At 41.6% G+C, this 16591-nt stretch overlaps 1 protein-coding gene across 1 annotated transcript in view; it reads left to right on the top strand.

Moving 5' to 3' along the window:
* NEDD9 (neural precursor cell expressed, developmentally down-regulated 9) overlaps window positions 1–16579 on the top strand; it is a 38083-nt gene extending 21504 nt beyond the window's left edge. Inside the window, exons 3-7 of the mRNA XM_050891478.1 lie at window positions 10971–11072; window positions 12280–12381; window positions 12832–14052; window positions 14392–14481; window positions 15859–16579. Of these exons, the coding sequence (XP_050747435.1) occupies window positions 10971–11072; window positions 12280–12381; window positions 12832–14052; window positions 14392–14481; window positions 15859–16368 (2025 nt within the window). The 3' untranslated portion in view covers window positions 16369–16579. The remainder of the gene's footprint in view (window positions 1–10970; window positions 11073–12279; window positions 12382–12831; window positions 14053–14391; window positions 14482–15858) is intronic.
* The last annotated feature ends 12 nt before the right edge of the window (window positions 16580–16591 follow it).

Here is a 16591-nt window from a genome sequence, read left to right as displayed (position 1 = left end):
TGTCTTAGCTGGGAGGAAACAGACAGCTGCATATAATGTTTGTTCCAGAAATAAGCCTGCCTTTACATTATTATCTTTTTTCTTGCCTATTTTCACATTTATGAAGTAAGAGGAGATATACATTAAGCATAGTAAAGAGTTGCGTGGCAGATACATTTTGCCAAACTACAAAATACTAGATATGCTCCTGTTCTTTCTGATGACAAAATATATTTACATTCTGAGATAGAATGTCCCCGTTTACCCTCACATCTGAAATACCCCAGCTTCCTCTGATATGTTTTACTTAAATGGCCCAAAGAGTCATCTTATAGTCTCTCTTCTGCTTTCACATTACAAATTCTACTTTGGGGATTTGTATCCCTCATAAGAAAATATTGCTTCAGTGTTAAAAGTGCTGAACACACAGCAAATTTGCTGAGTGCAGCAGGAATGGTAACACATACCTCAACACTCAGTGCTCTGTTTCACAAAGTACACTCTAAAGGGTGAAATTCTCTCAAATTAAATGTAAACTCAATGGTAAAAACAGCACACAGTTTCACTTGTAACTTTCCATGTGACATTAATAGAAGAGCTATTTTACTGATAAAAAGCCTGTGCAGTTAATCTATCCTCAGTGGTCTCCATGAAAACCACTGAGTGAAGAAACCCTCATCCACAAGTCAGAGTAAGCAGTAGTTAGTCACTAATGTGATTTGTAGAGAAGTATTTTAAGAAAAAGACTGCATTTTATTAGGCTGAGCAAACATGAGCTCAGCATTACTCCTTGTTTCTCCCTAAGCGCAGGGCTCTTTCATCAGTTCTATTTGTAGACCAGAGGCGTGCATTTTTTCCCAGTATTATCAGAAAAAAGGCCAGTCCTGCAATGTCATCCAACAACTGATTCCCAGGGACACAAATCTGCCTGCACAGGCAGAAGTGCAGGATCAAAACTTAGCTAAAAAAAGGAGTGATAATAAGAAGAAAGATGCAAGCTTATGGGCTCTTTCTTGGTTGTTAGAAATCTAACCTTTGGTTACATCTGAAAACACACTAACCAAACACTAAGTTTGGGTAATCTAAATTTCCCTGTAGGTACTAAAACCCAAGCACAACAGCAGAGCATTTTACAAAAACGTGGAAAACTGATTATTCAAAAAGTGAATCTCGTCATAAGGAGGAAGTGTGGTTTCTGGAGATAGGAAAAGGATAGATGAAGACAGGTTGCTGATGGTCAGAAAGCATAGTTCTATTGAAATCTAAAGGCTTTGCAGGCATTCGATAATTTTTGTAGATGTTTTCTTTTGGAGGAAGACTAATTAGCATCAGAATATCATCATTCCACATGTCTGGCATCAAACGTTTCCATTTTTCTTTTTTAAATAGCAGTGGTAATATTGCATCAGTTTTCTTTTAAATTAATCTAAATTAAGCTTTCTCCCAAAACAGATAGTTAGAATGGAATCAAAGTGAAATTAATCTAGTTAAGTTCTTAGGAGACAGAAATCTTCCATAAGACAGTCTATCTCTAAAAAGACACATTTTCCCTTTGGTCTTACCATCACAACTTTTTTATATGCACAGTCAGTCCTGACTGAGGTCTGCTGTAATTATTATATAGATGCAACAGACAATTAAGGATGGAGTTTATATCTGTTTAAAAGGTGTCTGTACCTTCCATGAACTTGCCAAAGCAAGCTATGCTAATCTAAACACCAGTTAATAGGAGCACTTGTCTGTACAGCTGCCTTGAGAAAGCCATACAGAAATGGAGCCAGCATATAGCTTGTGAGCCAGAGAACCTCTACAAGTCAAATTAAACTGAGCTTCTGCCTGAAGAAATGTTTTCTTTGCCTACTTCTCTCAGAGCAACATAGTTCCCAACCTAAATGATTTAGAGACACTTCTATTGTTTCTGCCCAAATGTACCTCCGAGAGCACTCTTGTGAAATTGAAACTCTTTGGCAATGCTTCATCTCAACCATTTTTTTGCCTACTAGGAAATGCCAATTCACCAAAACTGAAATTGGTGACAGGGAAGGATCTGTTCTGAGAAATGTCTTAAAGGGAGAAAGAAAATATTTGAAGGGAAACAAGAAGTCATGGAAATACCCTACTTCAACAATTCCCAAATGAAGCTTTCCCCGCCCCCCTCCAACTTTCCATCTAGAAATTCAATATAGGAGGGAAGAAATAACAGAAATAAGATTAAGATCCTCAAAAGAATTAAAACTAGTTGTTTGGACTGAGCCAAACTGGTTTACTGTTTGTGAGCCTTTAGGATTTCACGTCATTCACAACAGTAAGACCACTCTCTGCCCTACCTGTCCCAGCACCTCGTCTTCTCATCCTTTTTCTTCATTTTCTCTCCTCCTCCAAACCTACCTTAAATTTAGGTTTCTATCTTTGATAAGAGACAGTCATAGTGTTACCAGCACAGAAAACAAGTGCATGTTTGCCAAATGGTTCTTCATGTGACAACCTTTTTAAAATGGGAAGACTAGACAGACTGGGATGGCCAAAGCAAGGTGCTGCTTTAAGTATTTATCATGGGCAAGATACCAAAATGCTGAGATGCTGAGTTTTGCCACGCACTTCTCATTAATCAAAACTCCAGCTCAAATTTAATCACAGGTTTCCAGAGAATGCTTTATCAGATGAACATGTTTCTCCACTAGAAGAACTTATCACACAATAATTTGGGGATTTTATTTCTCCGTAAGATCCATCCACAGACATTTATTTCAGAGTGCATGCGTGTTCTGTCACCAGTACTGTAACATGTCAGCTCATTAGCCCTGTTGGCCAACACATGCAGAAGTGGTGATGTCACTGTCTGTCTAAAAATGAGTAATTGTCATGGGGATGGCACTGGTAAAACTCTTAGTGAGAGTATTGGACAAGTGTTCTCTTTCACACTTCTCAAAAACGCTGATGATAATTTAATAGTAACAGTTATGTTTTGTTCATCTCTCTTGTTCTCTTCCTCTCAAAAAATGGGACATCCTCAGAAGTGTTGGTTTGACTCTTTTTAATCACATTTTGTAAGCAAGAATGACTCCACCAGAAGCTAGGAAATACCCCTTCCCAGTCAGCCTCGCAATTCAAGGCCAGCTAGCACCAAGCCTGTTCCACTGAAGCAAGCAGAAGTGTTGCTCATAACACAGCTGGCAGAAAGCCCTAGAGTTGATGTGAGAGCAGGATCAGGTCATGAAAACATCATTAAAAGAAAGAAGAAAAGTGGTAAAATCTTGTCAGTGACAAAATTATTGAGCTTTTTTGTACCTTGTACTGCTCATTCAGTAAGGTCTGTAGAGAGAGATGTTTGATCTGCATTTAGTTTGTGATAGTGAACACCAGCAGCAAGCAAAAATTCAACACTGTAATCCAAAGCTACAGATGATGCAAGTCAGCACCATTCCACTACACTTAATACAGCCCTGTCATTTTATGCTAGTTGGAGCTTAGATCGTTTATGTAACTCCATAGATCAAAAAAATAGTTGTTTGGAAAGACAATAAACCTGCACTTTAGATTTAGAAAAAATACAAAACTGAAAAATAGTGCAATGAACCTGCTTTTGTGTGCTGGTTAATGGAAAGGGTCACACCAGAAGTTGAAAAGTCAGGATTAGGCTAGTTGCAAAGCAGTTGGCTATACCTGTATCACCAGCAGTTGAGGGTTTGAATCAAAGCCAGCTCATGATTTCACATTTTTTATTTTAGATCAGTTTCACAACTTCTGCTCTACATCTTCAAGACTCACAACCCAAAACTTGCATAAATCTGGTTGAAATAACATGACCTCAAAAGGAGAAAAGCATAACACTCATTTTCATTACTTGTTGTTATTTGCATTACAATACCATGAGGGTATTTAAGACTGGGCATCTACTGGTGAAGCACTTCATACCACATTTAAAAGTTCCTGTTTAAATCCTTGAGCCTGCAAAGCTAAGCATTTTTAATTTAACACACCACGCATCAGTGACATCTGGACATGCTTTAGCCCTAAGAGCATGTACAGTTACAGCAGAAAAGCAGATCTTTGTAGGTATAGGTCTTGGACAACAAATGAACATAAAGCGTAAGAGAAAATAAGCAGGTATTTTGAAGATTGAAACAACATCAAGAACTATAAATCAATTCTGTATCAGGGTAGTATTTGTCACGTATCCTTATCTTCATACATCTTGAATCTTACTTCTCAGAAAATTCACTAGGGAACACCCTATTGAGGACAAGCGGCAGCGTCACTATGTGTGTTGATACTGCATTTCTTTCCGCCACACAGTAGAGCTGATAACTCAGCCCAGGAAAGAAGATACAGTCATTTTTGTTGATTTCCTCTTGCCTTGCAGACGCATTTGGGCTTGTAGCACTAGAAGCAACTCATAGTTGCAGCTACAAGCCTGGTACATTAGAAGAAATACCTCTATAGGCTTCCTCCCCTCTCTTTCAGCTTGTAAGCCTTGATCAAAAGCTCTCTAGTGGTTCAGTCTTGGCAGAAGATACTCTACTAGTGCATTTTATAGTGGCCTGATGTTCATACATTATTTAGGTTAAAATAAAGTGTTATGATTTAGTAATCTTAAGACCTATAGCAACTTACAAAAACAAACATTTGTAAGAGCGAGTATCCTTAGCACATGTGAGAATGAAACCCCAACCTTTACTCACTGACAGCTGGGAAACACGTTGTATGTCATCGTATATAGCAAATAAGTAAGTCAAGGCTGCTGCTTCATAAAAACATTTTTGCTCTTTTTTACACCAGACAATACTGAGTGATACAATAAGTATTACTGTCAGGAAATTGATTATCAGTCACTGGAAATCTTGATGCAGCTTGCAAAAGACAGGAGAGGAAACACTATGCGCTTTCTGTAAAAAGGACGAAGTTATAGCCAGCTAGCCAGGTTCTTCCAAATACCCAGATTACCTTAGAGACTCTTTTCTTTAACAGAACCTTCTTGTGGTTTAACTTAGCCACAGAACCTTTCCCAAGAAAAAACATTTAAGGAGACACACCTAGCTTCCTGAGTACATACAGCAAAACAGAAAGAAGGGCTGAGAGTTGGCTCACTGCCTGATCCAGCATCATTCAATGGCTCCTGCCACTGCCTTCAAAAGGACCAGGAGTTCAAGAGAGTAGGGATGAGATTTTTTTCCCCTAATTCTCTCTCTCTCTTATAGTTTACCAGTATTCTCTTTGGTATTTCATTCTCCTTACAAGCCTAAGAGAGCCCAGGGAGCTGTTATATATCCACCTAAGAGGCTTAGGAACAGCATTTCAACAACTAGAGGTTTCTATTAAATTTACAGAAATACTTTATAACAGAAAACAAACCTGCTCTTTTTCCTTTACTTACTTTTGATTCATTTTTTCCCATGTCCAAGCTTTATAACAGCCCCATTTTATGCACCACCACTTGGCCTCCTCCAGAGCAGGACTCTTACTCTATAGGGTAAGCTATAGCTGATTTTAATAGATACAGGACTGACAGCTGAGATTAGCAGCAGTTGATGGCAGTAGCTCATCAACTGCTGAGAGTTACCCATGGGGTGAAAAGGAGAGCATCATGGGAAGAAATATATTTTAATACAATTCTTCATCCAGATTTAAAATAAATTTATAAAATTTACCTCACGTGCCTCTTCTTTTCCACCTCCAAAAAGCACTGATCTATTTTAAAAGCAGTCAGCAGGCGTCAGTAGGTTCTTGGGGTTAAGAGGCCATACTGGGAAATAGCAAGCTGCCCTTTTCAGCTCCCCTGTCTGCCTGTGGTTTGGGTGGGGCAAGGTGTTGCTGAGGTGCAACATACCTCTGCTTCAGTTCTCTCACCTGTAAAACTCGGCAAAGCTTGTTTCCCATCATTCTGTATGTCAGGCATTGCTGTTTATGGGAGCAGGCCGAATTCTGCCCTCCACAGTGTTGCTGTAAATTCAAAGTAATTCTGTTGGCTTCAGTAGGTTTATTCACTCTTTGTCCTTGTTAAACAATGTAACTACAGTGTTGTGCGTCTGCCATAAGCACAAGAACTGTCTTGTTGCTGCCTTAGTTAGGAATGTTCTCTGTTGCAGCCTAACGTCCATTTTAGTCCTAGAAGAAATAGAATGGGGTTTTTTTCCTTATATTTAAGGAAGAGGGATTTAATGAACCACAGGACTGGATATTTTGCAAAGTACGTGCACATTCAGCTCTTTTTCTTGGTTAGGAACATGCCATTGGCATGGAAAAGACTCAAGTAATTGCTTTTGGAAGAGCATGGTCTTCAGCAAGAACAGAACAAACTTTCTGCTCAATTGTCTTTGTTTTGCAGCACTGAAAGTTTGAAGGAGGCTTATTATATGTTTCACCAGAGCCAAACCTGGTCCCTGTTAGTTGCTCTGCATGGATTAAGTGGTTAACAATGTTTTGAGAATGTTGGGCTAGATAGTTTGTGGGAACACCATCTGTTTCCTTTAACACGTAAACAAGGAAAATTGCTGGTTTGAAATGCAGGATTATTTAAACTCGGATGACCACAGGCATTCTTAAAAGAAAAGAGGTAAAAGGAAAAAGAATCCTCCTGAGGTCTGAAGTTCAGTGACATTTGTTAGGAAATAAATTCCTAAGTACCAGACGGGGTTGCTATCCCTGGACCAGAAGTGGGAGAAGGGGAACTTTTCTTTTGCAGCCACCTCCTTCCTTCAGAAGTCCATCTTCAAAACTAAACTGCCATCACACATTCAAAACCATAAAAAATGGTTCAGCAATGTGTTGCAAGGGCTGAGCATCCCATTCAGAAGCAGCAAGTTCATTTAACGTATTTATGGGTGAATATCCAAAATCAAAAGTTACTTCTGAAAATACTGGGTTTGGTACCTTTCTTACTTCACCTACCCAGCTACCTCCCTCTTCCTCATAGAGAAGAAGCAGTGCGACCACATGTCCTGGCTTCCCATGTGAGGTCATGTCTTGGGGACATGACAGTCAGAACAAATGCTCCACATTTTCACTTTGTCAAGTAGTGTGAGTATTCTTTTAATTACTGTTATAAAATGTTCACTCAAGATATGTTTTGGTGATGAGCTGATTCTGTTCTGAATTGACTAGGAACAAGCAGTCCAGAGGCACGGTTAACCTAATGAAAAGTGTTGGAAGGGAAGAGGAGTGGAGGTACAACAGGAAATGTTCTTGTACTCAGTGCAGACCAGATCAGCATTTGTAGAGGATTTTATGATGAAATCACTCAGAACATGTTGTTACTGGATGATAGTCCTCCACACAGGAAAATACACCTGAGTCATTAGGAAAAAAAAGTTGTCTTTCACGTTACTAACAAACCTTGGTTGTTGCTGGGTTTCTTAAAGTTGTATTTTCTGTCTTTTCTGTAGCTTTTTCAGAAGCCTAAAAAGGAGCAGACATAAAAGCGTCTGATGCATTTTTACTTGGAAAATAAATGCCACCTTAAGTAGCTAAGCACAGCCCCGCAGACAGCTCAGGTCTTCTGTCTGCAGTCGCCCATGTAGGCAGGCTGTACTCATGAATACCCAGAATCAGGCACGTCATGTTTTAACCTCTCACTTCCTTTGACAACAGCCGGAAGCACCCAGAGCAGGGGTTTGTTTCACCCAAATAAAGGAGCGACCCTGCTTGACCACTACTTCAGGTTAGTCAAGTCAGGGAAAGAGCAGAAGTGTCAAGATACATGGTAAAAGTCCTGCAGTGCTGAGTGAAACTGGCTTCCTTCATCTGGCCAGTCTAGCTTTAGTGTAGTTATTTAGGACTGTATCACAGCACAGAAAATAAAAACAGGTCTTGTAGTACTGTAAACCCTTCATATAGCATCTGGTATGTCAGCCTTTATTGAAAAATGGGAAAGGTCTCTACAGATGAGCTACAAGAATAACCGCAGCTGCACGACACTCCTGTATGCAGAGTGAGGGAGGATCTCTCTGTAAATACTGGGCATGAGCACAGCTTCTCTTCCATGTATGTTCCAAGCTCCACAGTGTAAGGATGTCATCTGCTTTGCCACCAGGGCTTCTTTTTACAAAAGCAAAATATCATGTTTACCTATAACAACAAGAGCAAGTGGTTTTACTTGTGTGTGTTTAGGGACATGGTTTAGTGGTGGACTTGGCAGTGTTACGTTTACGGTTGGACTCGATGATCTTAAAGGTCTGCTCAGATCAACTCCCTTTTTTATATTAGAGGCCTGTGATTTTTCTTTGAGTTTGCTCATGGAAATTAATTCTCTGAGCAAGGAGAGAGTGGTGGTGTCTTGTATCCTGAACGAGTTTAGGCATGAGATGGGTAGGACAGTTATTTATGAGCCTGTGTAAAGGCGCTTCTCTAAAGTGCTGTGCAAACCTTGGAGAACTGTGGTGCCATAAAGCTTCTGCAGAGGTGCCATATGTTGCCTCCATGGGCAGGACTGTAAGTAGCATCACACATCTGAGGCCTGGAGGAGATCTGGTCAAATTTTACTCCAGCTCTGGATTTAGGATAGAGTTCAGCTTCTGGAGTAGACCACAACTGAGCAAGGGTTTATAAAAATTTCAGACTGAGGGACCAATATCTGTCTTTTTGAAGCCTGACGCAGCCTGACTCCTGCCTTGTCTGGCTAGGTAACAATCAGCAGGTAAAGCAGAGCCGAACTGCAGTGGTGCATCGGTCCTCCCTGCTTCTAGGGCTGGTGTGGGGCCTCTGGCTGCCTGCCACAAACAGTGTGGGTTTTTTTCTCTGGGATGGTCAAGCAGTTTCCCAGCATATTAGCAAGCAGCCTAATGCCACAGTGTTCACAGTAGCAGAAGGGTTTGTGGAGATGGGCTACCCAGGAAACAGCCCTTTGTTTTTACTGTGCATTGTATGTTCTCCCGGAGGATCATTTTTAAACATCCAGTGACTCATTATTGAAGCAACACCATGGTTGTAATTTTGGAGCCCCTGGAAGGAACCTCTGAGTCAACATTGCTTAAAACTAAATCCTTCTGTTCCTGACTTGGGTGGAAAGCATTTGAGTGGCAGCACCCAACTGAAAAAAAAAGGGGGGGGGGGGGAGATACAAAAAATACACGGCAAACTATGCTAGTCTGATCACTAGCCCTTACCGGCAGAAAAAGCATGAGGAAGCAATGTTCATGCAACTTAGAAGTTTCTCAGGCAAACAAAATAATCCCAGTATTACATGAGAGCGGCCTGGGAGGGATAATGTCTGGAGTGATCCATTATGGGAAGCTTCCAGTAGCTTAAGGGAGAACTTCCTTAAAAGTTTTGTCTGTAGATACCTTTTACAATGTAGTAGGTGACTCTGTGGGAGAGGAACGCTCTGTCATAAATTCAATACAGGTTTAGATTCTTTTTAAAAAACTCTTACGTATGTAGGCCCTATTAACCCCACACCCAATTCAGCAGGAGTTCTCTCATGGGCAGCGAACTGACCCCACGTTCTGGAGACCGTATTGCTTCCAGTTCCTGTCCCCTGATGCTAATTCAAGGAAAAGCAGCTGCAAAACCCGCTGTCTTCCCCCACCTACCACGCGTGGATGTTCCTCCCTCACCTAAGGCACACGCAGTCAGTGCAGTGGCTGGCACTACCAGGCACACTGCCTTGGGCTACTCACATTGAATCAGACCTGTACTGTATGCTGGTATGGCAGTCACCTTGGGGAAAATCCAGTGATTGTTTCATGGTACAGGGCCAGAGATTACACAGCAATATTTGGGCACCAAGTAAAAAGAAGAAAAGCCGGTGTTGTTAACATAGCAGAGAAGAGGTAATGGGTTAGCATCGGGGACTTTCTCTGCCAACCTCAGTCAAGCAAAACTCACTGTGAAATCTGGCCAGGATGCTACAATTCCTTACAGCAAAAACTGTTATAGGATCTTTACTGAGCATGTGGGCAGAAACTGTTTTGTACGTCTTGCATACATTTCTAAAGACAGTTAGGTAGCTCTGGTACAGAATTCTCCCCAGCTGAGTAGACAGCCACATCTTGTATGGGCCTGTGTAATTTGCCATTTTATGCCTTTGGGTTCCAGTATTTATATTTTTTGTTAGAGCTGAATAGCACCAGCAGAGGTTAAGATGTCAGCATTTCCACTATAAACCCAGCTCTTTCTTGGGGTTAGGTAACATGTCTTTGATACCACACTATACTGAAATTCTGCCATGCAGATGCTGTCCAAGACATAAGGCATTTATTTTTCACCAAATTTTATTTGAAGTCATTATGGTAGTTAATGGTTTAGAAAATGTCAAAAAATGTAAATTCTAGGCTTTTTTTTTTTCAGAGGCTGTTCTTGCATTATATACTTCAAGAATGGCTTAACATTTCCTATCTCTTAGCCACTAATATAGACAAACCAAACGGAGATGGCAAAATTGAATGTCCCGCTTTGGAAGGTTTAAGCATAGCCTTTCTATGTAAAGACTTTCCAAAGCCACAGCTCACACTCAGTTATCCAGGATGTTGTGCTATGGAGCACAGTACGCAAGACATCCTGCCAGAGTAGGTGGGAAATACCTCCACAAGCAAAATGGTAGACTCCCAGAGCCTGAATGTAGTATTTTAAGCCTCTGTCAGTAAGTGGGGACACTCAACACCTTAGTAGGATCAGCGTGTACGTAGCCTTCTCACTCATCTCAGTGAGTGGGTGGTGTAACCATCACCTCGTGCGGTCTGTGCTAATGCGTGGTCAATGGGAAGAAGGGACCAAGCTGTCTTAGACCTGCTGGAGAATCTGTGCTTGACAGATAGAAGATACTGTAGCAGCCGTGTCAGAACTGGTCTGGAAGGAAAAGATGGTGCATTTGTAGCTACTAACAGTTGTTTTGCTGTGTTCAACTGTCAGAAGTATATGTAGACTTGTGTTACTAACGTTGCCACATAAAGCGTGAATGTTAATAGTACTGGACTGTTTATACCCTGTGCAGTTACAGAGAGAACATGCCAAGATCCTCAGAGACTTATGTTTCCTCTTTTTCTTTTATCCCACAGGTAATAACTCCAGTCAGGTCAGGACAAGGTTATGTTTATGAATTCCCTTCCAAATACCAGAAGGATACCTACGATATCCCCCCTGTTCGCCCTCTCCAAGGGGTAGGTACCAATAAAACTGCCAACAGCACTGACAGGGCACAAAAGGTGATGAATTTCTACCAGAAGTTTATGAGCAAAGCAAGTTCTCTCATTTCAGAGAGAAAATATGTCTTAATTAGATGCTGTGGCTTATTCACAGAGTGCAGAAGTATTTCAAAGTTGTATTTGATGTTGACTAAGATTTGGCAGCACACCAAACACAAAAGTCCCATTTGTTTTCTGTGTTTTGATCAAAGAGTATATCTAAACAGAATAAACTTGCTGCTTGGGAACAATTTTTTTTCCCTTACTTTGTTGTTGCATAGTTGACAGTAATTCACTGAGTAAAGGGTAAAATTATCGCCTAGATGAACAGCTACTATGCAGGGAGTTGTTTTCACCACATACCTACTGCACCATGTCACTGAACTTGAAATATATCTTTGTTCTGGGGAACACCCTTAGCATTCAGTCCCCAAGACCACAGACATCTAGAGTGGATGCTTGCAGGACCTGTAACTCAATGACCCTGCATCTCTCCATTGCTCTTTGACAGAGCAGCTCCTCTAGGGAACAACATTGAAGCCCAATAGTACATAACACAGACAGACACCGAATGGCTGGAACTGTTAGGAAGTCTGGGTTAAGAGACATTCAGACAGTGGCCTTAGACCACATGCAGAACCCACTGTAATGTAGGACATGCCACCAAGTGGGACACTTGAAACATCTGACAGCTGTACTCTCTGCTAGTAAGACAGCTCACACTGCACCCAATAAAGCAGATAGGCAATGCTGACAGGGGCAGCCTTCATTTCAGAGACTTTAGTGTGTACTAGTACAAGCTTATTCCTTAACCCCTCTAATCTCTGTCAGTAAGGGTGTGATCAGTTCTGGTCACATGAATATACTGGTCCCCTGTTCACTCCAAAAGGTATCTGTAATAGACTGGCCTTGATTTAACTCTCAGGATGGAAGTCAGCCATGCCTTCATCTCTCCAGCCTGCTGTCCACACAGTTGCCCAGAGGGGACCTAGCAAAGTGCATTTCCTCCTAACTGTCCAAAATACCAGGCAAATCCAAGCAGTTCTCCCATATGAAACGAAGTTGAAGAGCTCTGATCATCTTCAGGATGTTTGAGAGGAAACACGGAAACCGAGAAAACTCATCTGAGATCAGAGCTTCCCTAAGGTGACTTGTTTCTGTAACCAGTTTATTCTTTATTTAGATATATGACATTCCCCCTGCATCGGTTAAGGGGCCTGCGCTTCCAGTTCCCATGGGAGAAGCAAAAGCTTTAGGAGTCTATGACATACCACCTGCCAAAGGGGTAAGTATTACGCTCTTTCCACATGATCCTGTATTTTCATGTGTGACCAAAGACATGTTTAAACAAGAGTTCATGCATGATCCTGAAGGAAAAGGAGATTCAGTACTTAAAGATTTCCTTAGGTTTTTAAACTGTTCAAACTGGTAAAGTGAAGCACTGCATCAAAATCATTAACGTTATGGAGTGTGAATTGATAATTAGACCTACATTATCTTTGTGGCAGCATGCTGCCTTTTTGGATTTTGCTGCTTATGAGAATTTTCATCAAGATGAATGATAAAAAGTGAGATATTAAAACTGATGCTCAGTCAAACTGAGGATAAGTAGCTGACTCCATGAAAGTCAATGGCAGATCTTCCATCCCAGTATTTTATAGGCCATATGGAAGATGTAAAATATTTTACTATTCTAGCCAAAGGTTTCATTCATGGTCTGCTTTCTGTGATTCAGGTCTATGCTACACCTCCATCTGCATGCCGAGATGATACAGGCCTGAGGGAAAATTTGCAGGATTTTTCGTCTCCAGTGGGCCACAGTGTAAGACCAGAAGGAGTATATGATATTCCTCCTCCCATCACCAAAGCAACTGGGAAAGAACTTAAATTTTCTCCTGAGAGCCTTTTATTGCCGGAAGGAGTGCCACAGAAACAGAATGTTTATGACATCCCTATGAACCATCAAAACCATTTTCTTGGACAGCAAATTGCACCTCAAAAAGATGTTTATGATACCCCAAGGGGAATTGCATTCCCAGGTCAACAGACAGGACTCAGCGAAAGTCTCATCCCAGAAGGAAGAGAAGGTGTATATGATGTGCCACCATCAGTCCTCCAAGACACTAAAGGCTTACAGGATGTGACTGATGGGATAAATAGGTTGTCTTTCTCCAGCACAGGAAGCACAAGGAGTAACATGTCCACATCGTCAACAACATCAAAAGACTCTTCTTTCTCAGCATCAACTGCACAGGACAAAAGACTAATCCTTGATCCAGACACTGCTATAGAGAGGCTTTATCACCTCCAGCAGATGGTGGAGACAGCTGTCAATAACCTCATGGCCTTCATTACAGCAGACTGGCGGTCTTATGGATATATGGAGAAACACATCAATGAAATTCACACTGCTGTGGATAAGGTAGAGCAGTCGCTGTTGGAGTACCTCCACTTTGCGAAAGGATCAGCAGCCAATGCCTCCTGCCTATCCGAGTTCAGCCTCCTTAACAAAATGAGGAGGGAGGTGCAAAGGCTGGAGGACTCTCACCAGATCCTTACCCAAACCAGTCACGACTTGAACAGCTACAACTGGTCTTTGAATGTTCTAGCTGTCAACAGACTGCAGAACAAGTGTGATGACCTGGATCGGTTTGTTATGGTGGCAAGGACAGTCCCGGATGATGCCAAGCAACTGACCACTACCATCAGCATCAACGCAGAGGTGCTCTTCAAACAGGCGTTAAGCAGCTCACGTTTCAAAAACATACCAGAGAATATCATGAACACTCCTGACTATGTGTATGACAATCCTCATATGCAGCGTCATGGAGAAAAAGCACAGAACCACTGCAGTTCCCTTCCTCCACTCCTGAGTAAAGGTCAGCACCCTCACAATACCACCAGTGAGAGCTCAGAAAAGAGCTGGATGGATGACTACGATTATGTTCACCTGCAGGTAAGTAAACCCAACACCTTGTTCTGCACAAGGCCAAGTAAGAGTTGTCTGTGGTTTTTGCAGAAGCTGATTGCAGGAAAGTAGCAATCAGGTTGTCACACTAATACATATTCAAAAGTAATTTCACCAGGGTGATTACTTCCTCTCAAATAGGACTGTTGCATACATAATAGCGATAGCCTTTTGCTCTGCCACACTGTCCTTTTCTTCTCCATACTCTTAGTGGTGCACTACCAGTGAAAAAGCCAATACAGAGAAGCCTGTTATTTGACCTATGAGTTGTCATTTAGCTCAGGAGTGGTTTTGATTTAACACCATGTCTTATGTTATGCAAAACAGGGGAAAGAAGAGTTTGAAAGGCAACAGAAGGAGCTGCTGGAAAAAGAAAATATCATCAAGCAGAGCAAAATGGAGCTAGAGCACCATCAGGTATGTTCGCTCAGGTGCAATAATTGCATTGAAATGCAGTGTTCCTGGCACATAAGGAGTACTGGTCAAATAAAGCAGGAGAGGCCCTTCCCTTAGCAGGGAAGTGCAGCTGCTAGCATCACGGCTGTGAGGTGCACGAGTGCCAGCACACACAGCTGGAAAGTCCCAAGTGCTAGATGGCGAAGACGGCAGGTGTTAGGTCTTGGCTAAACAGCAGCTCCAGGTTAGTTTCTTTCCAAGTGGGATTTGTGCCAGTCAGGCTCCACCATTAATGGATTTATCAACACAAAGGACAAGGACACGCACTGTCATGCTCCAAGTGGGAAATAGTGAGCATCAAGATTTTAGCACCTTCCTGGCCCTGTGCAACTGTGTCAGTGATTGCTTATGCCGAAGAAATCTTAAGCATTTACTGAAGAGTAGCTATTCTGAAGACCAGCATCTCTGCCCTGTTCATTTCCTTGTTGCCACTTTGTAATGGAGTGGAAGCACAGCCACAGCTCTCAGTGTTTAGAACAACATCTCTTGTGGCAGGAATAAGCTCTTCCCTTGAAAACGATTTCCAACCATCTCAATTTAAGAGACTAATTTTGTTTTTATACAGTGCACCATTGTGGTGGGCCCAGTGCATACATGTAATAAAAAGCAGTCTCTGTCTCCAACAGTTTACCACAGAGGAGAAATAAACTTCTGCAGTGCCTCACAGTGGGTCAGTCACAAAGCCAGCTTGAGAACTTGGCTTTCCTGACCTGCAATCCAGTGCCTTCATCACTGGACCACACTGAATACACGTGCCACCTGCACATCTGTTCAGTGAACATCAATACCATTAACTTAAATACTGTGCTTAGCATCACTTTAAATGCTAAAAAAGTAGGTCATATAAGATTCAGGGCTGTCACTTTGCCCTCATATCAATTCTTCAATACGTTGTTGCCATATCATATGGCAGAAAATTGTACAAGCAATGTGGAAGTGAGAGTTAAAAGGTTTGTCATCTCAACATCCCACAGAGATGGCAGCTTTTTAAAGATTGTGTAGGAGTCATTGCCACTTGGATCCATCTCTCTCACTTGTGATTTCAGAATATTCCAAATAAGCAACAGCCTGTAAATTCAGGAGGGTTTTTTTTTTTTTTTAAATGCAAATAAGTATTTCAGATGTTTTTCTCTTCTGAACTCTGTGTGTTTGGATTTATGGTAACCAGAGCACTTGATTACCCCTCACTTTCCAAAATAAAAGATCCTAGAAAACATATGGAGTAGCATAAGGTCAATCTAGGGTACCCAGGGGTGTCCTGAGGCATAAGGTGAAATTGTAATACATAATGTCTTACGAGAATATTCTTTGAAGAGAGCCTTCTTATTTGCCTTCCAGATCAATCAGTTTCAACGTCTGGAGCAAGAGATCACAAAGCCAGTAGAGAATGACATCTCAAAATGGAAGCCGCCTCAAGCTCTCCAGACTGCAAACAGCACTGCCACCTCCCGTGACAGCCAGCTGCTTTTATTCTATTCTGACCAATGCGAGACTCACTTCAACTCACTCCTAAATGCCATCGATGCCTTTTTCAGTTGCGTCAACGCTTCTCAGCCCCCCCGAATCTTCGTGGCTCACAGCAAATTTGTCATTTTGAGCGCTCACAAACTTGTGTTCATTGGAGACATGCTCACGAGGCAAGTGACGACTCAGGACATACGCAACAAAGTGATGAACTCCAGCAACCAGTTGTGTGAACTGCTGAAGAGTGTTGTTCTGGCTACCAAGATGGCTGCCTTGCATTACCCCAACACAGCAGCCCTACAGAAGATGGTGGACCAAGTAACAGAGCTGTCTCGTCACGCACAGTTGTTCAAACTCTCGCTGGTCCAAATGGCATCCTTATGAAACCCCGTGGAATCCAATCCGTGAGCAACAAAACAGAAAAGCAAACAAACTGGAGCTATTTTTATGTAAATGTGGTTTGGTTTTTTTTTAGATATTTTTTATGGAATATTTTAAACACATTCTTATGCATTAGATAATCTAATGAAATCAGGGATCTGGGAATATCTGGTTCTGTATTATGTTTCTAATACACATTTAGATTTGTATACACTGCATGTATGTA

This window comes from Gymnogyps californianus, chromosome 2 (genome assembly GCF_018139145.2).
Source record: "Gymnogyps californianus isolate 813 chromosome 2, ASM1813914v2, whole genome shotgun sequence".
In the NCBI taxonomy this organism is placed as follows: Eukaryota; Metazoa; Chordata; class Aves; order Accipitriformes; family Cathartidae; genus Gymnogyps; species Gymnogyps californianus.
The sequence above is the reverse complement of the archived record's forward strand: the minus strand, read 5'-3'. Positions and strand labels throughout refer to the sequence as shown.